Source organism: Notamacropus eugenii, chromosome 6 (assembly GCF_028372415.1).
Source record: "Notamacropus eugenii isolate mMacEug1 chromosome 6, mMacEug1.pri_v2, whole genome shotgun sequence".
Taxonomy (NCBI): Eukaryota; Metazoa; Chordata; class Mammalia; order Diprotodontia; family Macropodidae; genus Notamacropus; species Notamacropus eugenii.
Genome location: NC_092877.1, coordinates 32,379,737 through 32,399,265, shown reverse-complemented (window position 1 = coordinate 32,399,265; position 19,529 = coordinate 32,379,737). Strand labels below are relative to the sequence as shown.

General features: G+C 40.3%; 1 protein-coding gene across 9 annotated transcripts in view; it reads left to right on the top strand.

The window, feature by feature from the left end:
* Nucleotides 1–19,529, top strand: part of TEAD1 (TEA domain transcription factor 1) — a 315,884-nt gene that overhangs the window by 248,123 nt on the left and 48,232 nt on the right. For all 9 annotated transcript variants that reach the window (XM_072619404.1, XM_072619402.1, XM_072619403.1 and 6 more), the window contains one exon: nucleotides 1,080–1,204. In XM_072619404.1, coding sequence (XP_072475505.1) covers nucleotides 1,080–1,204 — 125 coding nt within the window. The remainder of the gene's footprint in view (nucleotides 1–1,079; nucleotides 1,205–19,529) is intronic.

The following is a 19,529-nucleotide window of genomic DNA, read 5'->3' as shown; positions in this document are numbered from 1 at the left end:
TTATGGCGGCCTTTTAAGAGCCCATTAGAACGATGAACAGGATTCTCGTCTGTTTGGGTCAAAACCTTGACTTTCATTAGAAGGTACCAGACTGCTCTTTCAATACAGGACAAGCTAAGGCAAGGCTGTCCTTAATGTTCCCTTAGTCCTACTGCTGTTCTTTCTTGTCCCAATTATAGAGGAGGAGTGTTAGCCTCTTTCTTTAGTTTATTAGCTTTCCAAAAAGCAGAGATTCTTTTCTCTGTCCTCCTCTGCTCTGTATCTCTAAGGGCATGGTCCATGCTCAGGGTTTATTTTCTGATGGTGGGAACAGCTCTCTTATAGAGAAGATGCCATGCAAAGTAATAAGGCATGTCATAGTCTCTTAGGAAATTATCTGTATTTCTAATTCTTCTGTCCTTGGAGAGAAAAAGCTGTCTGTATTGAAAAGGAATTCTTAGCCTAGTAAGCGGGATAGATTTAACCTTAAATCTGATAGACTGGGGGAGGGATTGAGGGAGAGAGGTCCATGAGCTTGTTTTTTAAAATAAATTTTTATATTGACTTAATATTCCTCCATATTACTTCCCTATTCCCAAACAGCTGTCTCATATAACAACTAATTTCTGAAAGAAAAAATGCCAAAGTTAGTCAATATAGTCAATATAGAACTTTTAAAGTATCCATTTTGATAACCATATTTCAATATGATAGGTTTCTTTTGTGATCGTATGTATTTTATTTCTATATTTAAAAACACTGTTCTGAGAAGGCATCCATAAGCTTAACTATACTGCCAAAGATGAAAAATCTTAGAGAATCCTTGTTTTAGAATCTTTGTAGACACTGAACTTCAGATAAATGAGGAAGGAATTTTAGTCTATTAAGGATATGCTGCCTTTGTATAACCCCTTGTACAGTCGCAGCTCCTTATCTTGGGTCTATCTTGGGAACTGGATGTCCTTTCTCCCAAAATTTGGGTTCAAATTGAGTTAGAAAGAACATTGTCTCCTTAAGGAGTCTGCAGATCTTGGGAAAGATGAGTCCACGTTTAATCTAGTTGAATGGCTAGAGCTTAAAGGTCCTGGTTGGTGTTTCAGGGTTTGAGCCTACATCTGCACCCGCACCCTCAGTTCCTGCATGGCAGGGTCGTTCCATTGGAACAACCAAACTTCGACTGGTGGAGTTCTCAGCTTTTCTTGAACAGCAGCGAGACCCAGACTCGGTGAGTATTATCAGAAGGACATGGTTCCTAACCCCCAGGGGTCTCAGGCTCCCAACGTACCTCCTAAAGTTTCTCTTTGTCCCTCCTTCCTTCAGAAACCAAATCATTCTTGACTTCTGTGTATAAAATGCCAGCTATGATCAGAGACATAAGTAAGCATTTTGGTTTTATCCATTTCTTACCAAACAAAATTTTATTATTGTTGAAAAATATTTGGATATTATTAGAGAACTTTGTTTTTTATTTGCATTAGACTCAGGGTTCCATCAAGTTCTCTTCTTAAACAGATTTTTGTTGATGTTTTTTGTTTGTATGTTGCCCAGATTTCTCCCTGCATTATTCTTCCCTCCAAGAGAATGATTCTTCATAACAAAAAAAAAAATTTTTTAAGCAAAGAAAGGAAAAGAGCCAAAATATGCATTTTTTTCATTGCTGGCCTCTCTGTTCTGCACCCCTTCCCTTCCTCTTTGTCCTAGAGAGCATAATGACCAGTGTTAGAAGCCTTTGCTCCCCTACTTATCATAAGCTCTCTGAAAAGGATCTATTAAACCCTGAATAGAGATGGAACTGATAGGGACTGAGTAACTATTCCAGAGTCTGAGTCAATAAACATTTATTAAATGCCTGCCATAGGCCAGGTGCTAGTCTAAGCATTGAAGAGACAAAGAATGACATAAGATTGTTCTTGCTCTCAAGGAGCTCACAATCTAATGGGGGGAGGAGCAGCACTTAAACAGAAACATGAAAAGAGAAAGGAGGGTACCCAATGTGGTGGAGCACATGAAGTAGTCCCACTGCCAGGTGGGAAATAATCTTAGGTGGTATGAGTTTTAGAGTTTATTTCATCTTGCAGTTTGATGGGTTTCTGGAGAACATGAAGGCCAGGAGAGTAGTCTATAAGAAAAGATGGAAATGAATGTCCCAGGCATTCTCTCTCCTTAAAATGGTGAAGGATCTGAAAGGAGTTTCCAGATGTCTGTTCCTTCTCCCCCTCTCCAAGCAGAGGCAGGGAGGGGTGACATGGGCAAGGGCTGCTGAATGAGAGTTGAGAGTTAGAGTTGATTTTGTCTTGCAGAAATAATGAGTTTCTGGAGATCATGAAGTTCAAGAGAGCAGCTGGGTGGGAAATGAGCTGTTAAATGAACTATTGGTTGAATGAATGATGTTGCATCTCTTAGGGGTATTTGTGCCCTAGGGGATAGAAACAAGTAAGTGCCCTTAACTCCTGGAAGCTTTATATATGGAGTGGGGAGATGGGCTGGGCAACCATGGAGGTCTTGTTGGAAGAGCTTTCTTGGAAAATCGTGTGTGTGTGTGTGTGTGTGTGTGTGTGTGTGTGTGTGTGTGTGTGTATGTGTGTATGTTCTAAGTGCCCAGCAGGCTCCGTGTTACACTCTTTTGATCTAGTCTACATGAAGAATCCATGATTTTATTGGCATAGGAAACTCCCATTGATCAGTACTTATTCTTTAACTTAGACTCTTAAATGACTTGCCCAGGGTCCTATACATAGTATTTATCAGAGGCAGGACTCTTCTTAATGAAGATCAATTTTCCATGTTGCACTGCTCCTTATTTGAATATGCTCAAGTAAAATTCCTGGAGATGTTGATGAAGAGAGTAGACACCCATGTCTCATGCACAGATAAGAATGAAGAGTTTGGACTGAATTATCTTTCCTGGTAACTTCCAGACCTGTGATTATCAGAGGACTTGAATTCTGGCATCATGAGCCTATCTTTTCTTGATTTGTGGTCACCTTGGAAGCCAACCTGAGAGGCCTTGGGTAGTAAAACTTTTCCTTCTTTAAATTACTATGACTACCGCCTATCCATTATTTTGTTCATCTTTAAAAGTCCTGTTTGGGCCCAAGTTGGCCAGCGGTGACACCATTTCATATGCCCGGGTCAGAAAAGCAGTGTGCAGCAGCTTCCCTGCCCAATAGCACATGTCAGGTTAATTGAACTTTGTAATGTCATTGTTTGTTTTTTCACTCTGCGTATGAATAGACTTCTTTAGTTCTGCAGAAACCTAGAATTTATTGCAGATCTAGTATAAACTGAAAGGGCCAGACCTTGGGATAAAAAGAGTATGTTTTTGGTTTTTGTTTTGGTGGGGTTAGGAGAGGGATGGGGGCAGGGGAAACTGAAAGATTATTACATTTGGAAAGTACTTGAATTTTAGATTTTTTAAAAATAATACTATTAGTTTTTTTTTCTTGTAATGTCATTGCTGTTCAGTCATTTCACTCATATCCAACTATTTGGGATCCCATTTGGGTTTTTCTTGGCAATGATGTTGGAGTGGTTTGCTGTGTCCCTCTCCAGCTCATTTTACAGATGAGGAAACTGAGGCAAACACGGCTAAGTAACTTGCCCAGGGTCACACAACTAGTAAGTGTTTGAGGCCAGATTTGGATTCAAGATGATGGACCTGGTACTCTGTCCACTGTGCCACTTGGCTGCCCCGAAATAATGATGTCATTATGGCTTCAATTTGTGTCTCAGGCCCAAGTCCATAAAATATACCTGGATTTTAAATAAGAAAATGCTGACCAAAGCAATAGAGAGCCAAAGAACGATAAATCAATAAATGTGTATTAAGTGCTTACTAAATTGCCAGGCACTGTGCCAAGCCCTGGCTATTCAAAAATGGGCAACAGACAGTCCCTACCCTCAAAGGAGCTAACATGTAAACAAATTTATACAAAGCAAACTTTATCCAGGATAAATAGGAAATAATTAAAAGAGGGAAGTCACTGGAATTGGGAGGGGTGGAAAGGCTCCCTGTAGAAGGTGGGATTTTGTTTGGAACTTAAAATTTAGTATCATTCTTACTTATACCTTTTAATACTCCTATTAGGTTATTATTTAATTTATTCAATTATTTAAATTTATTGTTTAAACTTGCATATATAACAAATAATCACTAGTAGGTGGTAAAAGCACTTTTTCTTGAACCTGAAATTTGGAGTTTAATGTTTTATCTGAGCAGTGAGGAGGCTCAGTATATAGAACACTGGATTTCCAGTCGGAAGACCCGAGTTCAGTTCTGTCTCAGGCACTTATTTAATTGTGAGACTCTGGGAAAGTCACTCAACCTGTGTCTGCCTCAGTTTCTTCATTTGTAAAATGAGGATAATAATAGCACCTGTATTGTAGGGTCTTTATGAGGATCAAATGAGATAGTACATGTAAAGAGTTTTGCAAAAGTTAATACTATGTTAATTAAATATTTTAACAAATAAAATATTTTTACTTAAAAATTAAAATGTTAGCAATGATGATGATGCTTGATTTTTTTTTTTTGCATATCAGTCTTTAAGTATACCAAGTTGTCTTTACGAAGATAGTTTTTAACAGCTGTTTCAGAGCCTTGCTTCAGATCTCCATGATATCTGTTTACTGTGGTTTGGAAATATTAGTCCCTTCCCCAGATTGCAGACCCTAGTTCCCTTTTTCTCTCTACCATTTTATATACTGAGCTTTTGTACCTTACTGGAGATATGCAGGAAATTAGTGTTGGGCCCTTTGAGAGAGGTCTACATTCACTCAGTTTTATAAGGGAAAGCCTCCTTGCCCATATGCACCGCTAAATTTCTAGTTTTAAAAGCTCATCAGTCTTGGTAAGGAACACTTCTCTCTCAGTAGGCTTCTTACCCTGTGTTCTGCTGAGACAAATTGGGAAAGGATTCATTGCCATACCAGCTCATACAGAGTTTGCTAGAAGCCTGGGGAAGGACTGAGGCCAGAGCACTGCCAAGATAAGGGCTCTTGGTTATAATGCTCTATTCATTGTGGTGGAAAGAGCCCTAAATCTGGAATGAAAAACCTGTGTTTGAACTCCAGCTCTAGGGCTCCCAGTGAGACTGTGCCAATCTGTTCAGCTTGTCAAGCCTCAGTTTCTTTAGCTGTAAACTGCAGATTGTGCTATTTGTATTACCTAGAGGAAGATAAAACTCAAATTGTTACTCTTATTACTATTTTCACACCTTTGTGGATACTTCCTTCATCAATGTAGCTCATAACTTCTCAGTGACTGAATAAATAGATGGTCTTTGAGTATTCCTGTGGCTAAGAACATCCTGATCTGGAAGTCAACCTCTGATGAGCATCTCTAAATTCTTTATGCCCCTCTTGTAATAAATGCCAGGGCCATGCTCAAAGCCATTCTAACTTGGCAAGACTCATTCAACTTTTATGCCACTAATCAGCTTCTAGAACCCAGGGCCATCTCTGAGCTCCAGTGTGGAATCAGATCAAGACTTTAGCATCACTCTTTTCATGGTTATCATTGTACCTAGAGGGCTTCCTTTCCCAGTTTCTTCATAACTTATCAATGGACACAACTGATTTTTCTTTGCCACTTCTGGCATGCCTCTCATTTAAATGGAAATTTATGCAGGTGTATTGCTGATATAAAAGGTACTGGGTGTAGGTAGGTCTTTGAAAAGAAGAGGCATGTGTGTTTTCTTGATTCTAGATGGGAAATGAGAATAGTGTTTTAGATTATATTAGGAATTGATGCTGTAAAAATCAGGCCTTACTCTGGGTAACAGTTCAGTGGAGAGAGAGATTTGGAAATCTGCAAAGGGACCCAGGGTACACAGCTGGGCAAGAGAGACTTCAGACCTGAAAGCAATCCTTTAGCTCATTACACATATATATGGGACAGAAGACACTTTGTTCCACCTGGTTCTGAAGGTAAATGCAGCTTTCCAAATCTCTTTCTCCTCCAAAAATTTCTCAAATCATCAGACACATATCTGAGCCACCTCCAAGCTGCTTTACCATCAGAAAGGGTTTAGGGTTGTATCAATCCCCAAATCAGATTCATCTTCCTTTATGGATAAATGCTGAAACCTGCCAGCTTCTCTGGGCATCTATACTGACAGCAGCTGCTGCAACCAGACTTCCAGATGTTATCAAAGGCCTTGATCCCTTTGATGAAAGACAGCAAAGAAAGCTCAAGGCTGAACTTTTGCCCTTAATGCACCCTCCCCCTATAACACAGACCATTCTTTACCTGAAGCTTCTCTTTGCCTCTGATATGCTGCAGGTATCTTGTCATCGGAGCCAGACTGTGGCCTGGTGTCAATGAAATCTCTTTAGAGTCTTTCTTGAGTCTAGCCTGAGAGAAACTTGGGGAGAGGTGGTCTCTCTAGCTCGTTACAGCTCTGGTAAAATGAGGAGTTCGAGTCTGTGTCTATATCATAAGCCCCAGAGACTCCATTAAACCAAACTCACAAGAGTCACTTTTCTTATTGTTTGAAACTACCTAAAAAGAGGCAGTAATTTCCTCTTTAAGTTTATAGAGAAAGACTTCCAAAAGTCACAGATAACTACTCTTACTAAAGTAAAAATCGGTTAATTCAGACAAATTGAGGGACTTGCAGTCTGAATTTTTACAGTTTTTTAAAGAAAATTTTGTTGTACATTGTCTAAGGCTGGCTGCATATACACAACAGGCAAGGGATTCATTTAAACAACAAACACTTCAGTGACAGGCAGAGAGAGGTGGGGTCTATGATGAACAAGCTCTCCTGGGAGTTGGGACTTTGCATCAGCTGAAATTTTATTAGCCATTTTTTTGCTTCTGCAAGGTTTGGCAAAGTACAGAGGAAAATGAGAGTAATCAGATCTGAAGGACAAAGGCTTGGCTAGGTGTGAGAGTCCAGGCTGAGTTCACTCTAAGGATGGGCAACAAAGTGAGGGAGAGCAAAATCTTGAGCTCCCAACAGCCTTGGCCAATATCTCAGGGAATGGAAAAATGTATTGCGAAAATTGTGAGCATCACTCACTACAAAAATAAGGTGGAATGAAGTACAAGATCCATGTGAAACAGCTGATATCCTGGATCTGCCCATTGGAGGGCTTGAAGGAGAGTGGGGGCCACCAGGGATCTTACTGCAATGGTTCTGCTTTCTTTAAGCAGAAGAATGATCCATTTTTCTTTCCATTAGAAAGCTGAATCCAGCAAAGGTGTGATAGAGCCCACTTCAGTGAATAGAAAAGCCAACTAGTAAGTATCTGGGGCTAGATTTAAACTCAGGTCCTCCTGACTAAGAGCAGCACTCCATTTACTGTACCACCTAGCTACCCAAGGTGCACTATGCTTTCATCCAAATCACTGACAGGAAGGCTGAACACAAAGAACAAAGGTTCCTCAAGCGCTTGTTTAGAGACCTCTCTAAGTTGAGTTTTCTCTATTTAGGACTGTTCTTTCAACCCACTCAGAATCTCCCTGACTTGTGCTATTATGTCATCCTACATTTCTATATCTTGCCCAGAGAGATGCTGTAAGAGATTCTGACAAATACTAGGCTGAAATCTAGGTAAACTCTATCTATGATGATCTAAGCAAGCTATCTCTCTCATTCCAGTAATTCTGTCTCCAAAGAAAATGACATTAGATCAACATGACTCATTCTTGAAGACACCCCTATGGCTCTTGGGGATGACTGCTTGTTTTCTAAATGTCAATATACCATTTTCACTTTGATGGAGCCTTAAGTTTTGCCAGGAATCTGAAGGTCAGGCCTATAATTTAAAGATTCAGCTCATTTCTCTTTTATGAAAATCAGGATAATTTCCATTCCCCACTACTATGGCACCTTTTCTGTTCTCCATGATCTTTCTTTCTTTTTTTTTTTTTTAAATTATTAAATAATTAACATTGCACATCGATAAAAATAACTAAACTTGTTAGATGATTACTTACATTTAAACTAATTTCAGTATAAAGAATCTTTTTTTTTTCTTTCTTTTTTTTTTTTTTATTTAGCTTTTAACATTCATTTTCACAAAATTTTGGGTTACAAATTTTTCCCCTTTTCTCCCCTCCCCCCCCAAACGCCAAGCATTCTAATTGCCCCTATGACCAATCTGCTCTCTCTTCTATCATCCCTCTCTGCCCTTGTCTCTGTCTTCTCTTTTGTCCTGTAGGGCCAGATAGCTTTCTATACCCCTTTACCTGTATTTCTTATTTCCTAGTGGTAAGAACATTACAGTTGATCCTAACACTTTGAGTTCCAACTTCTTTAGCTCCCTCCCTCTCCACCCCTTCCCTTTGGAAGGCAAGCAATTCAATATAGGCCAAATCTGTGTAGTTTTGCAAATGACTTCCATAATAGTTGTGTTGTATAGGACTAACTATATTTCCCTCCATCCTATCCTGTCCCCCATTACTTCTATTCTCTTTTGATCCTATCCCTCCCCATGAGTGTTGACCTCAAATTGCACTCTCCTCCCCATGCCCTCCCTTCTATCATCCCCCCCCACTCTGCTTATCCCCTTATCCTCCACTTTCCTGTATTGTAAGATAGGTTTTCATACCAAAATGAGTAGGCATTTTATTCTTTCCTTTAGTGGAATGTGATGAGAGTAGACTTCATGTTTTTCTCTCACCTCCCCTCTTTATCCCTCCACTAATGAGTCTTTTGCTTGCCTCTTTTATGAGAGATAATTTGCCCCATTCAATTCTCCCTTTCTCCTCCCAATATCTTTCTCTCTCACTTCTTGATTTCATTTTTTTTTAAAGATATGATCCCATCCTCTTCAATTCACTCTGTGCACTCTGTCTCTATGTGTGTGTGCGTGTGTGCATGTGTGTGTGTGTAATCCCACCCAGTACCCAGATACTGAAATGTTTCAAGAGTTACAAATATTGTCTTTCCATGTAGGAATGTAAACAGTTCAACTTTAGTAAGTCCCTTATGACTTCTCTTTGCTGTTCACCTTTTCATGGTTCTCTTCATTCTTGTGTTTGGAAGTCAAATTTTCTTTTCAGCTCTGGTCTTTTCATCAAGAATGCTTGAAAGTCCTCTATTTCATTGAAAGACCAATTTTTCCCCTGAAGTATTATACTCAGTTTTGCTGGGTAGGTGATTCTTGGTTTTAGTCCTAGTTCCTTTGACTTCTGGAATATCCTATTCCATGCCCTTCGATCCCTTAATGTAGAAGCTGCTAGATCTTGTGTTATCCTGATTGTATTTCCACAATACTTGAATTGTTTCTTTCTAGCTGCTTGAAATATTTTCTCTTTCACCTGGGAGTTCTGGAATTTGGCCACAATGTTCCTAGGAGTTTCTCTTTTTGGATCTCTTTCATGCGGTGTTCTGTGGATTCCTTGAATATTTATTTTGCCCTCTGGTTCTAGAATCTCAGGGCAGTTTTCCTTGATAATTTCATGAAAGATGATGTCTAGGCTCTTTTTCTGATCATGGCTTTCAGGTAGTCCCATAATTTTTAAATTGTCTCTCCTGGCTCTATTTTCCAGGTCAGTTGTTTTTCCAATGAGATATTTCACATTATCTTCCATTTTTTCATTCTTTTGGTTTTGTTTTGTGATTTCTTGGTTTCTCATAAAGTCATTAGCCTCCATCTGTTCCATTCTAATTTTGATAGAACTATTTTCTTCAGTGAGCTTTTGAATCTCCTTTTCCATTTGGCTAATTCTGCTTTTGAAAGCATTCTTCTCCTCATTGGCTTTTTGAACCTCTTTTGCCAATTGAGTTAGGCTAGTTTTCAAGGTGTTATTTTCGTCAACATTTTTTTGGGTCTCCTTTAGCAGGGAGCTGATTTGCTGTTCATGCTTTGACTTCATGTCTCTCATTTCTCTTCCCAGCTTTTCCTCCACCTCTCTAACTTGATTTTCAAAATTCTTTTTGAGCTCTTCCATGGCCTGTGCCCATTGAGTGGGCTGGGACACAGAAGCCTTGATTTCTGTGTCTTTGCCTGATGGTAAGCATTGTTCTTCCTCATCAGAAAGGAAGGGAGGAAATGCCTGTTCACCAAGAAAGTAACCTTCTATAGTCTTATTTCTTTTCCCTTTTCTGGGCATTTTCCCAGCCAGTGACTTGACCTCTGAATATTTTCCTCACACCCACCTCACCTCCTGATCCTCCCAGCCAGTGTTTGGGGTCTGAGATTCAAATGCTGCTTCCAGCCTCAGGGCTTTGGGCGGGGGCAGGGCTGCTATTCAGTGTGAGATTAAATTCAGATGCTCAGTTGAGGGCAGGGCTGCCTCTCAGGCTCAGTTCCCTCAGGGAGTTTATGCACAGACCTTCAACAATGGATCCAGGCTCCTGCCTGCTTGGAGAGCCCTGGTCTGCCGCTGCCCCTCAGCTTCTGTCTCCCGAGGGGGCCCGAGCCATGGGGGCACCCCACTCCCCCCTCGACCCGCCAAAGGGACTCTCTCACAGACCCCCGTCACCTGTGGGTGGAGGTACTTGTGCGGCCGCTGGAGATCCCGTTCCTGAAGCCCACTCGGATCTGTTCCTCTCGGTGCCGCGGCCACGGCAGGGCTGTACTCAGCTCCCAGTCCCGGCGCCCAGTCCGCAGCACGAAGGACCTTTTACGAGAGGTTTGCAGGTCTCTCCGGAACAGAAATCTCCCTCGCTCCAATGTTCTGTGGCCTCTGGGTGCAGAATTCGCCGTGAGTTACTTCTTTGTAGTTGTTCTATGGGTTGTGGGTTCGGAGCTATGTGTATGTGCGTCTTTCTACTACGCCATCTTGGCTCCGCCCCCAGTATAAAGAATCTTAATATCATTCTAGTAATTCCCTGTAAATGCCCTCAGAATTTTTTTTGGTCATTCTCATTTATTTTTACTTTTTCTTCTAATTTTGATTTTTTTTTGTCTTTGGGAAATTTTTTAAAAGTCCTAATTTCTTTGTATTCTTCATACTTGTTGATCTTAATTGCATATAGTTGCCTAATCTACTGCACTTTGTTTAGGAATTTGTTTTCATAAACTAGTATTTTGTTTTGTTTCTTTTTTTTTAAAAAACAAAGAGTTGGTTAATTTTTTAAAGTCGGTTCATAGTTTTTCAATCCATCACATTTTGAATTTACTTAGCAAAACTCTTCTTTCCATGTAATGCTAAGATAAACTTATATTTCAACAAGATGAGATTCTAATAGATTTAGAATAAATGGAGTTCTAAGTAAGTTCTAAGTAATTCAGCTTTTTGGAGTCATACCATTTGGATCAACTAATATTCTACAATAACAAATAGAAGGAGATATATGTAAAACAGTGATATTGGCATGATTTTACTGCCCAGTTTAGAGACAGGAAGAGCTAGATAACTTTTGGAAATCCCACCAGCTCAAAACTGTTAAATTTAAAATGGAGAAACATAAAGCTTGATAATTACTCTTACAAAAGAATAATTTCAAATATTAATTAATTTATTATATTAATAACTATTTGAAATATTGCTTCAAAACACATAATAAAAATGCAAATCAAAATAGCCTTGAGGTTTCATCTCACACCACCAACTTAACAAAGATGACAAAAGATGGGAATAATCAACATTGGTTGCACATATACTGGACCCTGTGCTGATCTCAGTGGATACAGAGAAAGGCAAAAACAGTTCTTGTTCTCAAGGCATTCATATTCTAATGGGAGAGATGACTTGCAAAAGTCTATGTACATACAAGATATATACAGGATAAATTAGAGATAGTTTCAGATGGAAGGCACTAGTAGAAGGGGGAGTAGGAAAGTCTTCCTTCAGAAGGTGGGATTTGAGCCAACTCTTGAAGGAGGGTCATAGTTGGATGTGAGAAGGGAGAATATTCCAGGCAGGGGGAACAGTAATTGAAAAAGCAGACAAGATATAGTGTAATATGTGAAGGATAGCAAGAAGGTAGGTGTTGTTAGATCATAAAGTGCCTAGAAGAGGATAAAGTGTAAGAAGACTGGAAAGAGAGGAAAGGGCAAGGTTTATATTGAGCTTTGTCTGCCTAACAGGATTTTCTGTTTGATCCTGGAAATAATAAATGAGGAGTAACTAGAATTTATTGAGATGGAGGGGGTGGGGTTGGTAGTGGTGGCATGGTCATGCCAACCTGCAGGCTATTGCATTAGTTCAGGCAGGATGGGAAGATGGTGACTATGTTAGTGGAAAGAAGGAGATGTATAAGTGTTGTAATGGGAGAAACTACAACACTCAGTGGCAGATTAAATTTATGGTGGGATGTTAGATTGAAGAGTCAAGGATGACACTAACTTTGAAAGCCTGTGTAACTGGGAGGATGGTGGTGCTTTCAGCAGTAATGGGAAAGAGAGAGGAGAGTTTAGTGGGGAAGGATACTGAGATTTCTTGGACTTGTTGAGTTTAATATACACATCCAGTTAGAGATATTCGATAGGTGCTTGGTGATGTGAAACTGTGCGAGGTCAGGAGAGTGTTTAGGGCTGGATAAATAGATCTGAGACTTATTTGCATACAGATGGTCATTGTATCTGTGGGAAATATTGAGATCACTAAGGGAGATAATGTAGAGACAGAAGAGAGACCAAGACAGACCCTTAGGGGACATCCACTGTTAATGAGCATGATGGGGGAGGAAGATTCTGCTAAGGAAACTAAAGTAGAGAAGCATCATGATAACCCAGAGGGGAGAAAGAATACATGAGAAGTGGGTTTAAGTGTCAGAGGCTATGGAGAGATCAAGAAGAATGAACATTGAGAAAAGGCCATAGAAACTGCCTTATTTCTGATCGCTGAGGCAGATATCGGTGTGAAGGTGCCTTGGATGATTTGGTGCCACAGGATTCACATCCCTGTCCCGATTCTGTGGCCAGCCAATGAAATAGTCTACACTTTTTCTTAGGTCTTGGAGCGAAGGAAGTGAGTGTCTTGAGCTCCCTCTGCTGACTGTAACTATTGGAATACAAAGTGGGCTAACTTGGGTAGTTGTTGATGTTGGTATAAAATCAAGTAAGTCAGAATAATGCTGTGAAACCTGAGTCTACTAGAAACACAAGGGGAAACAAAAGATTCTATGGAGAAGACACTGAAAAAAAGAGTTGTTTTTTTTTATAAGTTAGTAACACTTGAAAATGGGCTTTTTACATGTCTCATATCAACGTCTGTAATTTCCATCCAGGACCATTCAAAGTGTTGACTCTTCAAAGGTGACTTTAGCCAATTTACTGAACATGAAGGGAGAGAGAAAAGGAAGCCAAGTAATTCTTGCCTAGCTTTTGTAGAGGGAAATAAGGAGGGCAGTAAGGTTAGAAAGGCCTGTAAACTTCTTGAAAACAGAATCTGAAGGAGCTAGGCAAAGTGTAACTATTGTCCAGATGCATTCCATGAATAAGACCCCCAGATGAGTGGGAGTCATCGCAGTGGTTTTCCCAGCAGAACAAAGAATTCTGCTCTCCCTGTGAGGCATCCTGGTTTTTCCTAGCACCTACACCTTCTGTGAACCCAGAGCTGGCAAGTCCCATGCAGCGCCATGATGTCCACCAGCCTTCTGCGGCTGCCTCATCAGTTGCTGTACCTATGAAGGGAATTTGCACAAATCTCTTAGAAAATGATTCTCTTTAGGCCCTTTTGTAAAACACTACAGTCATAGCCTTGGACTCTCCCCTCCTTCCAAGTCTAACTCTTACCACTTATTTGATGCATGGTAGGAGGTAATGGAAAACAACCTTAACACTACGCCAGAAGGATTAGATTCAAGTCCCTTTGTCCAGGATTTACTAACCTTGTGACCTTACAAAAGTCACCCAACCCCTCTCTAATCCTCATTTTGTTTATCTGGAAAATGGGAGGGTGGGGGAAATAATATCAACACTATTTTTCTCTTATGGTTGTAAGGATCAAGTTAAAAAGTGGGGGGGGGGCGCAGAGGAAGGGGCGTGAGAGTGCTTTGCAAAGGTAAGGCATCATACAAAAGTTTAGCATTGCTTGTATGTTCATCATATGCCTGTCACACTTGTAGTGCATATGACTGTAAATATCTGTACAGAGCACTTTGTACTTTTCTGATGAGGTAAATAAACATACCTCACTCCATAGTTTTAGTGATTTCTGTGGAATTCAGTCCAGGAAGATCAGGACATCCTGATAGCTGATTTTTTTTTTAATTTGTGAAAAGATTTTTAACATACATTATCTCATTTGTTCTTCACAGCAGTCCCCTGTCATAGACATTTACTATGTGCCAGAGATTAAAAAAAAATACAAAAACAGCCCCTGCCTTCAAGAAGTTTACACAGTAAGAAGGAGATTGCGTCAGTAACTAGATATGTACAAGATGTATCCAGAGTAAGTAGAAGGTCACCTCAGAAAGGAAGGTTCTAGCAGCTAGAGGATTGAGGAAGCACCTCCTGGAGAAGGTGCCCTTGTGGCTGAATCTTAAAGAGAGGAAAGTAAGGATTCTAAGAAGCAGAGAGGAAGAGAGAGTATTCCAGGTGTAGAAAGTGGCGATGGGAGTGGGGAGAGCCAATGCAAAAAAGTATGGAATTGTGTAGGTGCTATTGGAATTATTATCCTCTGCGAAGTGAAAAAACTGAGGCTCAGAGAGCCTTATTGACTTGCCCATGGGCAGCTAGTAAGCGTCAGAAGCAGCATTTGAACGTAGGGCTCCCTCACCCCAGCTTTCTCCACAATATTACAGTGAGTCTGATTTGGAACTGATGTTTGTGTTAGTGAAGCGCCAGGATTTTATCATGTACTTGGAAAGAATGATCTCCCTATGGAACATGGTGGGTAGGTGGCCTTTCAGTGTAATTCTCAACAAGGCTACTAGGCTCTGTCCTAAAAATAAAGAGTTCATGGTAAGCCAGCTCACCCTCATTGCATCTCTTTCTTCAGCCTTCCTCTTGGGCAGGTTTGGAATATTTCAGACTGTTTGGGGCATTATTCTACTTTCTTCATTAAAATGTGGTGATAGGACAACTGAAAGCATCTGGAAGTGCTGGTTTTTATCTGTTTCACCATGGAGCCCAGCCAGTGCGCATCTTCTTTCTTGGTCAGTCTAGACCCCACCCATCTGCTTTCCCAAAGATAGTTCCTTTCTACTACTTAGGCATGGATGTTCATTCAAAAGATTATCTCCTTTTGGAAAGGCACTATCCAAATACAGCATTCTCGCCTCCATTTGGGTACTAGCCATGGATGTAGACAGTGGTCAGTGTGGTGACAAGTCCTGATGGGAAAGGCACTTTACTCCTTCCCCTGAGCAGCCCAAGGAGTGGTCATTGATCAAACAGTGGGGAGGTAAGGAATGATAAAGGGAAAGCTCTAGAAAGTGAAAGTGAAATGGAGACCAGGATCCTTGCACCTTTCCTGCAGGCCAATAGAGAACTGGAATATCCATAAAGCCTTTCCTTTACTTAGTATATGCTAACTATATATGCATTTAGCACTGTGTAGTGGGATTAGAAACACAAAAAAGAAATGATCTTGCCCTCAAGGAGCTGACTTTCTATTGTGAGAAAACAACCCATAGACCCAGAACTATGGAGAAAGTAATTTGCAATCCGGTCTGGGAGGACTGAAGAACGAGCTGGAGTAGAGTTCTTATTTGCTCTGAAGACCTAAAAGGTGTTTAGGGATTCTGTGAGATAGCTGTGAGGAGGGAGTACCTTAGGGTGATGGGGAATCTACAAAATAACTTCCAGAGTTGCATATGCCCATTTGTGGAATTCTGTGCCCTCTCCACATCCCCATTCTCAGTGAATATAATTTAACTTTTTGTAATTATACAAAGGAAGAGCTGGGGTAAATTCAAGGGGTCCACCCCATGGACCCTGGCAATCTGATTTACAGCAGACACAGAGTGGCTTCTCCCTCTCAGAAGGTCAGCTCCTCCAGAACAGGGCTGACCTGTTTTCTATTTGTACCCCCAGCAATTAGCACAGTGTTTTGCAATTAAGCATTTGCTAAGTGCATTTTCATTCATTCGTTCATTCATTCATTCATAATATTTTAACTTCCCTTGGCTGTACTTTGACAAAGTTATCTGTTCATTCTTCCTGGTCTCCTAGCAATATTTAGAATCACAATGATTCCTACCTTCCTGGTCTCAGAGAATAGGTTCTCCTCTATGCAATACTTCTGAACACGTGGATGTCTGAGTTACTGCTGAAAAAATGAATGTTGATGATTTTTTTTTCTTTCCCTGTTACAACTTGTCTGCTAGCATCCCTTGACATGCATTACTTATTTATCTTGGTTCCTTTACATTCCTAAGTGGATTATAATTTTTCTCTTGCCATTATCTGACAACAGTCTTTTTCTTGGTTGCACTGCATTCTTCACATACTTGGAATTTTTAGAAGGCAAGTTCAGAAAGAGCCAATGTCTTTAGGCTGGGAGGTGTAGGTAGGACAACTTTGTGCCACTGCTAAATCACTCCAGAGGGAGAGACTTGTCCAGACTCGCTGCTTTCCGGTTCCCTTCCTGCTAAGCTGCTTTGCTTCCTCTGAGGTCTGTGGAGCTGCACGCGCCTTCTCCAGAGATGGGAGGTTTCCCTCCGGCAGCTGTTAGAGCTGAACAGAAATGAACATTTCTGGGCAGCCATGAGAGCCGGCTGGAACAGCTGCCAGGGATGTGCAGCTAGCTTAGGAGAAACTTTCTTGTTGGGAGAGTGTCTGCTTTAGTTTTTTCCTTTAGAGATGAGAGAAGTGGAACAAGAAGGAAAGAGAGAGGGAAACACATTTTTTAGGATCCATTGTGCTCTCGTCCTAGTGAGTTGCAGCTACCACGTTGGGACTTTTCTGACTGCCTGTTTTTCCCTACATTCCTTCCCTACAGAGACAATGCCATTCTTGAACAAGAGTGACCTAAAAGACCATGTAGGTACAAAACTGGCAAATAAATATTTTAAAAGGGCAGGACAAAGGGTGTGGTGGGAAGTGGCTGCTCCCTTCCTCCATGCAAACTCCTCCAGAGTTTTTCCTCCAATAGCAGATTAAGATGTGAATGGTAATGTCATTTTAATAGCAGATTCTCTCCATTTGGTCTGGAACTTGCTTTGATCTTCATCTTAAATCACAGTGATTTCATTAGCTCCTACCAAAGGAGCTAATGGCCCAACTGCCCTGACAAATGGCATAAACAATGAATCCATTTATCATCATAGCATGAAGAGAATGTAATGACCAGCCCTCCCTGTGTGGGTACTCACATCCCGATTCTCCTCCTACACCCACACTATACCCCTCCTCCTGCATCATATTATACATTTATGCCTTAAGAACATTGCCTGATGGTGTCCCAGTTGTCTGACCTGCTATCCCATCCTGGAATTTTTGGTGTAGTACCATCTGGCTCATTGGCAGGACCTATAGACAACTGTTACAGCTGCTTTTTGGATTGTTGGGTTATCTTGAAGCTGGGAAGACTCCCTGATCTTATCCCTGTTCCTGAATACTTTCTTTAACTTGCTTTCAGTGTGAGGAAAGCATGAAGATTTTCTTTCTTTTTTTATTTTCTAAATTTATTTATTTATTTGTTTTCATTTTTAAACAATCACTTCCATATGTTTTAAATTTTCTCCCCCTCCCTCCCTAAGATGGCGTGCAATCTTATATGGGCTCTACGCATACATTCTTATTAAAGACATTTTCATGTTAATCATGTTGCATAGAAGAATTAAAACAAATGGGAGAAACCATGAGAAAAGCTAAAACAAAACAAAACAACAAAAGATAAAATAGTCTGCATCATTTTGCCTTCCGACTCCTTAGTTCTTTCTTTGGATATGGATGACATTTTGCATCACTGAGTCCTTTGGAAATGTTTTAGGTCCTCGCATTGCTGTGAAGGGCTAAGTCTGTTAGAAACAGTCCTCTGACACTGTGGCTGTTACTGTGTATAATGTTCTCCTGGTTCTGCTCATTTCACTCAGCATCAGTTCATGTAAGTCTTTCCAGGTTTTTCTGAAGTCCACCTGTTTGTCATTTTTTATAGCACAATAGTATTCCATTACATTCATATACTATAACTTGTCCAGCCATCCCCCAATTGATGGGTATTCACTCAATTTCCAGTTCTTGGCCACTGCAAAAAAAGCTGCTATACATACCTTTGTATATGTAGGTCCTCTTCCCATTTTTATGATCTCTTTGGGATACAGACCTAGAAGCAATATTTCTGGGTCAAAGGGTATGCACATTTTTATAGCCCTTTGGGCATAGTTCCAAATTGCTCTCCAGAATGGTTGGATCAGCTCACAGCTCCACCAACAATGAATTAGTGTTCCAACTCTCCCACATCTTCTCCAACATGTATCGTTTTCCTATTTTGTCTTGTTAGCCAATCTGATAGGTGTGAAGTAGTACCTCAGAGTTGTTTTGATTTGCATTTCTCTAATCAATAGTGATTTAGAGCATTTGTTCATATGACTATAGATAGCTTTAATTTCTTCTTCTGAAAACTGCCTGTTCATATCCTTTGACCATTTGTCAATTCAGGAATGACTTGCGTTATTGTAAATTTGACTCAATTCTCTATATATTTTAGAAATGAGTCCTTTATCACAGACAGTAGTTGTAAAAATTCTTTCCCAGTTTTCTGCTTCCCTCCTCATCTTGGTGAACATGAAGATTTTCATGGAGCAGAGCACTCTATCCTAAAATAAAGCCTTATATGCATTTTCCTTCTCTACAGTCTTCAGATAGGATTTTTCCTTCCTGTAAACTTTTATAGAAACCTCAGTATCATTTTCACTTTTCTGAATCTCAGATTTTTCTGATCTCCAGGTTGTCCAGCTAATTCAGAAGCATCGGGTTGTACAAAAAACCCTGGGACTAGAAGGGGAACGGTAACAAAAGGGAATGAACATTTCTATAGTGCTGACTGTTTGTTAGGAACTATACTATGTTTAGTTCTCATTTGAAAATATGAACTCATTTGATTTTCACAATAACCCTGCTATCATGATTGTAGGTCCTATCATGATTCTCATTTTCCAGTTGAGGAAACTGAGATAGAAAGAAATTCAGTGGCTTTGTCCAAGGTCACACAGTTGTAAGCGTCAAGGTGAGATCTAAAACCCAGTCTTCCCGACTCTAAACCTTGTGCCTGATTCACTAGGGCCATGATTCCATGTTGTGGTGGTCATTTGGTTAGTAGTACCCTGTAACGTTGTGAGGTTTTTATTAACTATTTCTTATCTAAAGGTTATTTGCCATCTTTGCCTGACTTTAGGGAGCTTTAAGACATTCTTTTGGGTCACTTCTCAGGTACAACAGCTTCCTCTACCATAACTGTCTTAATCAAATGTTTCAGTGTTTAGTGGCCAAATCCTTTAACTCTTCATTCTCTTGACTTCTTTCTAAGGTTTTCATGTATAGCTGGGAAAGCAGTCTAAAGACACTTAGTACTTTCCTTTCCAACCAATCTATTTGAAGTTTTAAGGCATGTAACGTACTTTCCTCACAACAGTACTATGCCACCCCTCCCCCCAATGTTACACATGTGTAAACTGAGGCTCTGAAAGTCTAATTGACTTCCCCATAATCACATAGCATGGATAGAAGGTAAGTGATTTAAACCTAGATACACATACAGG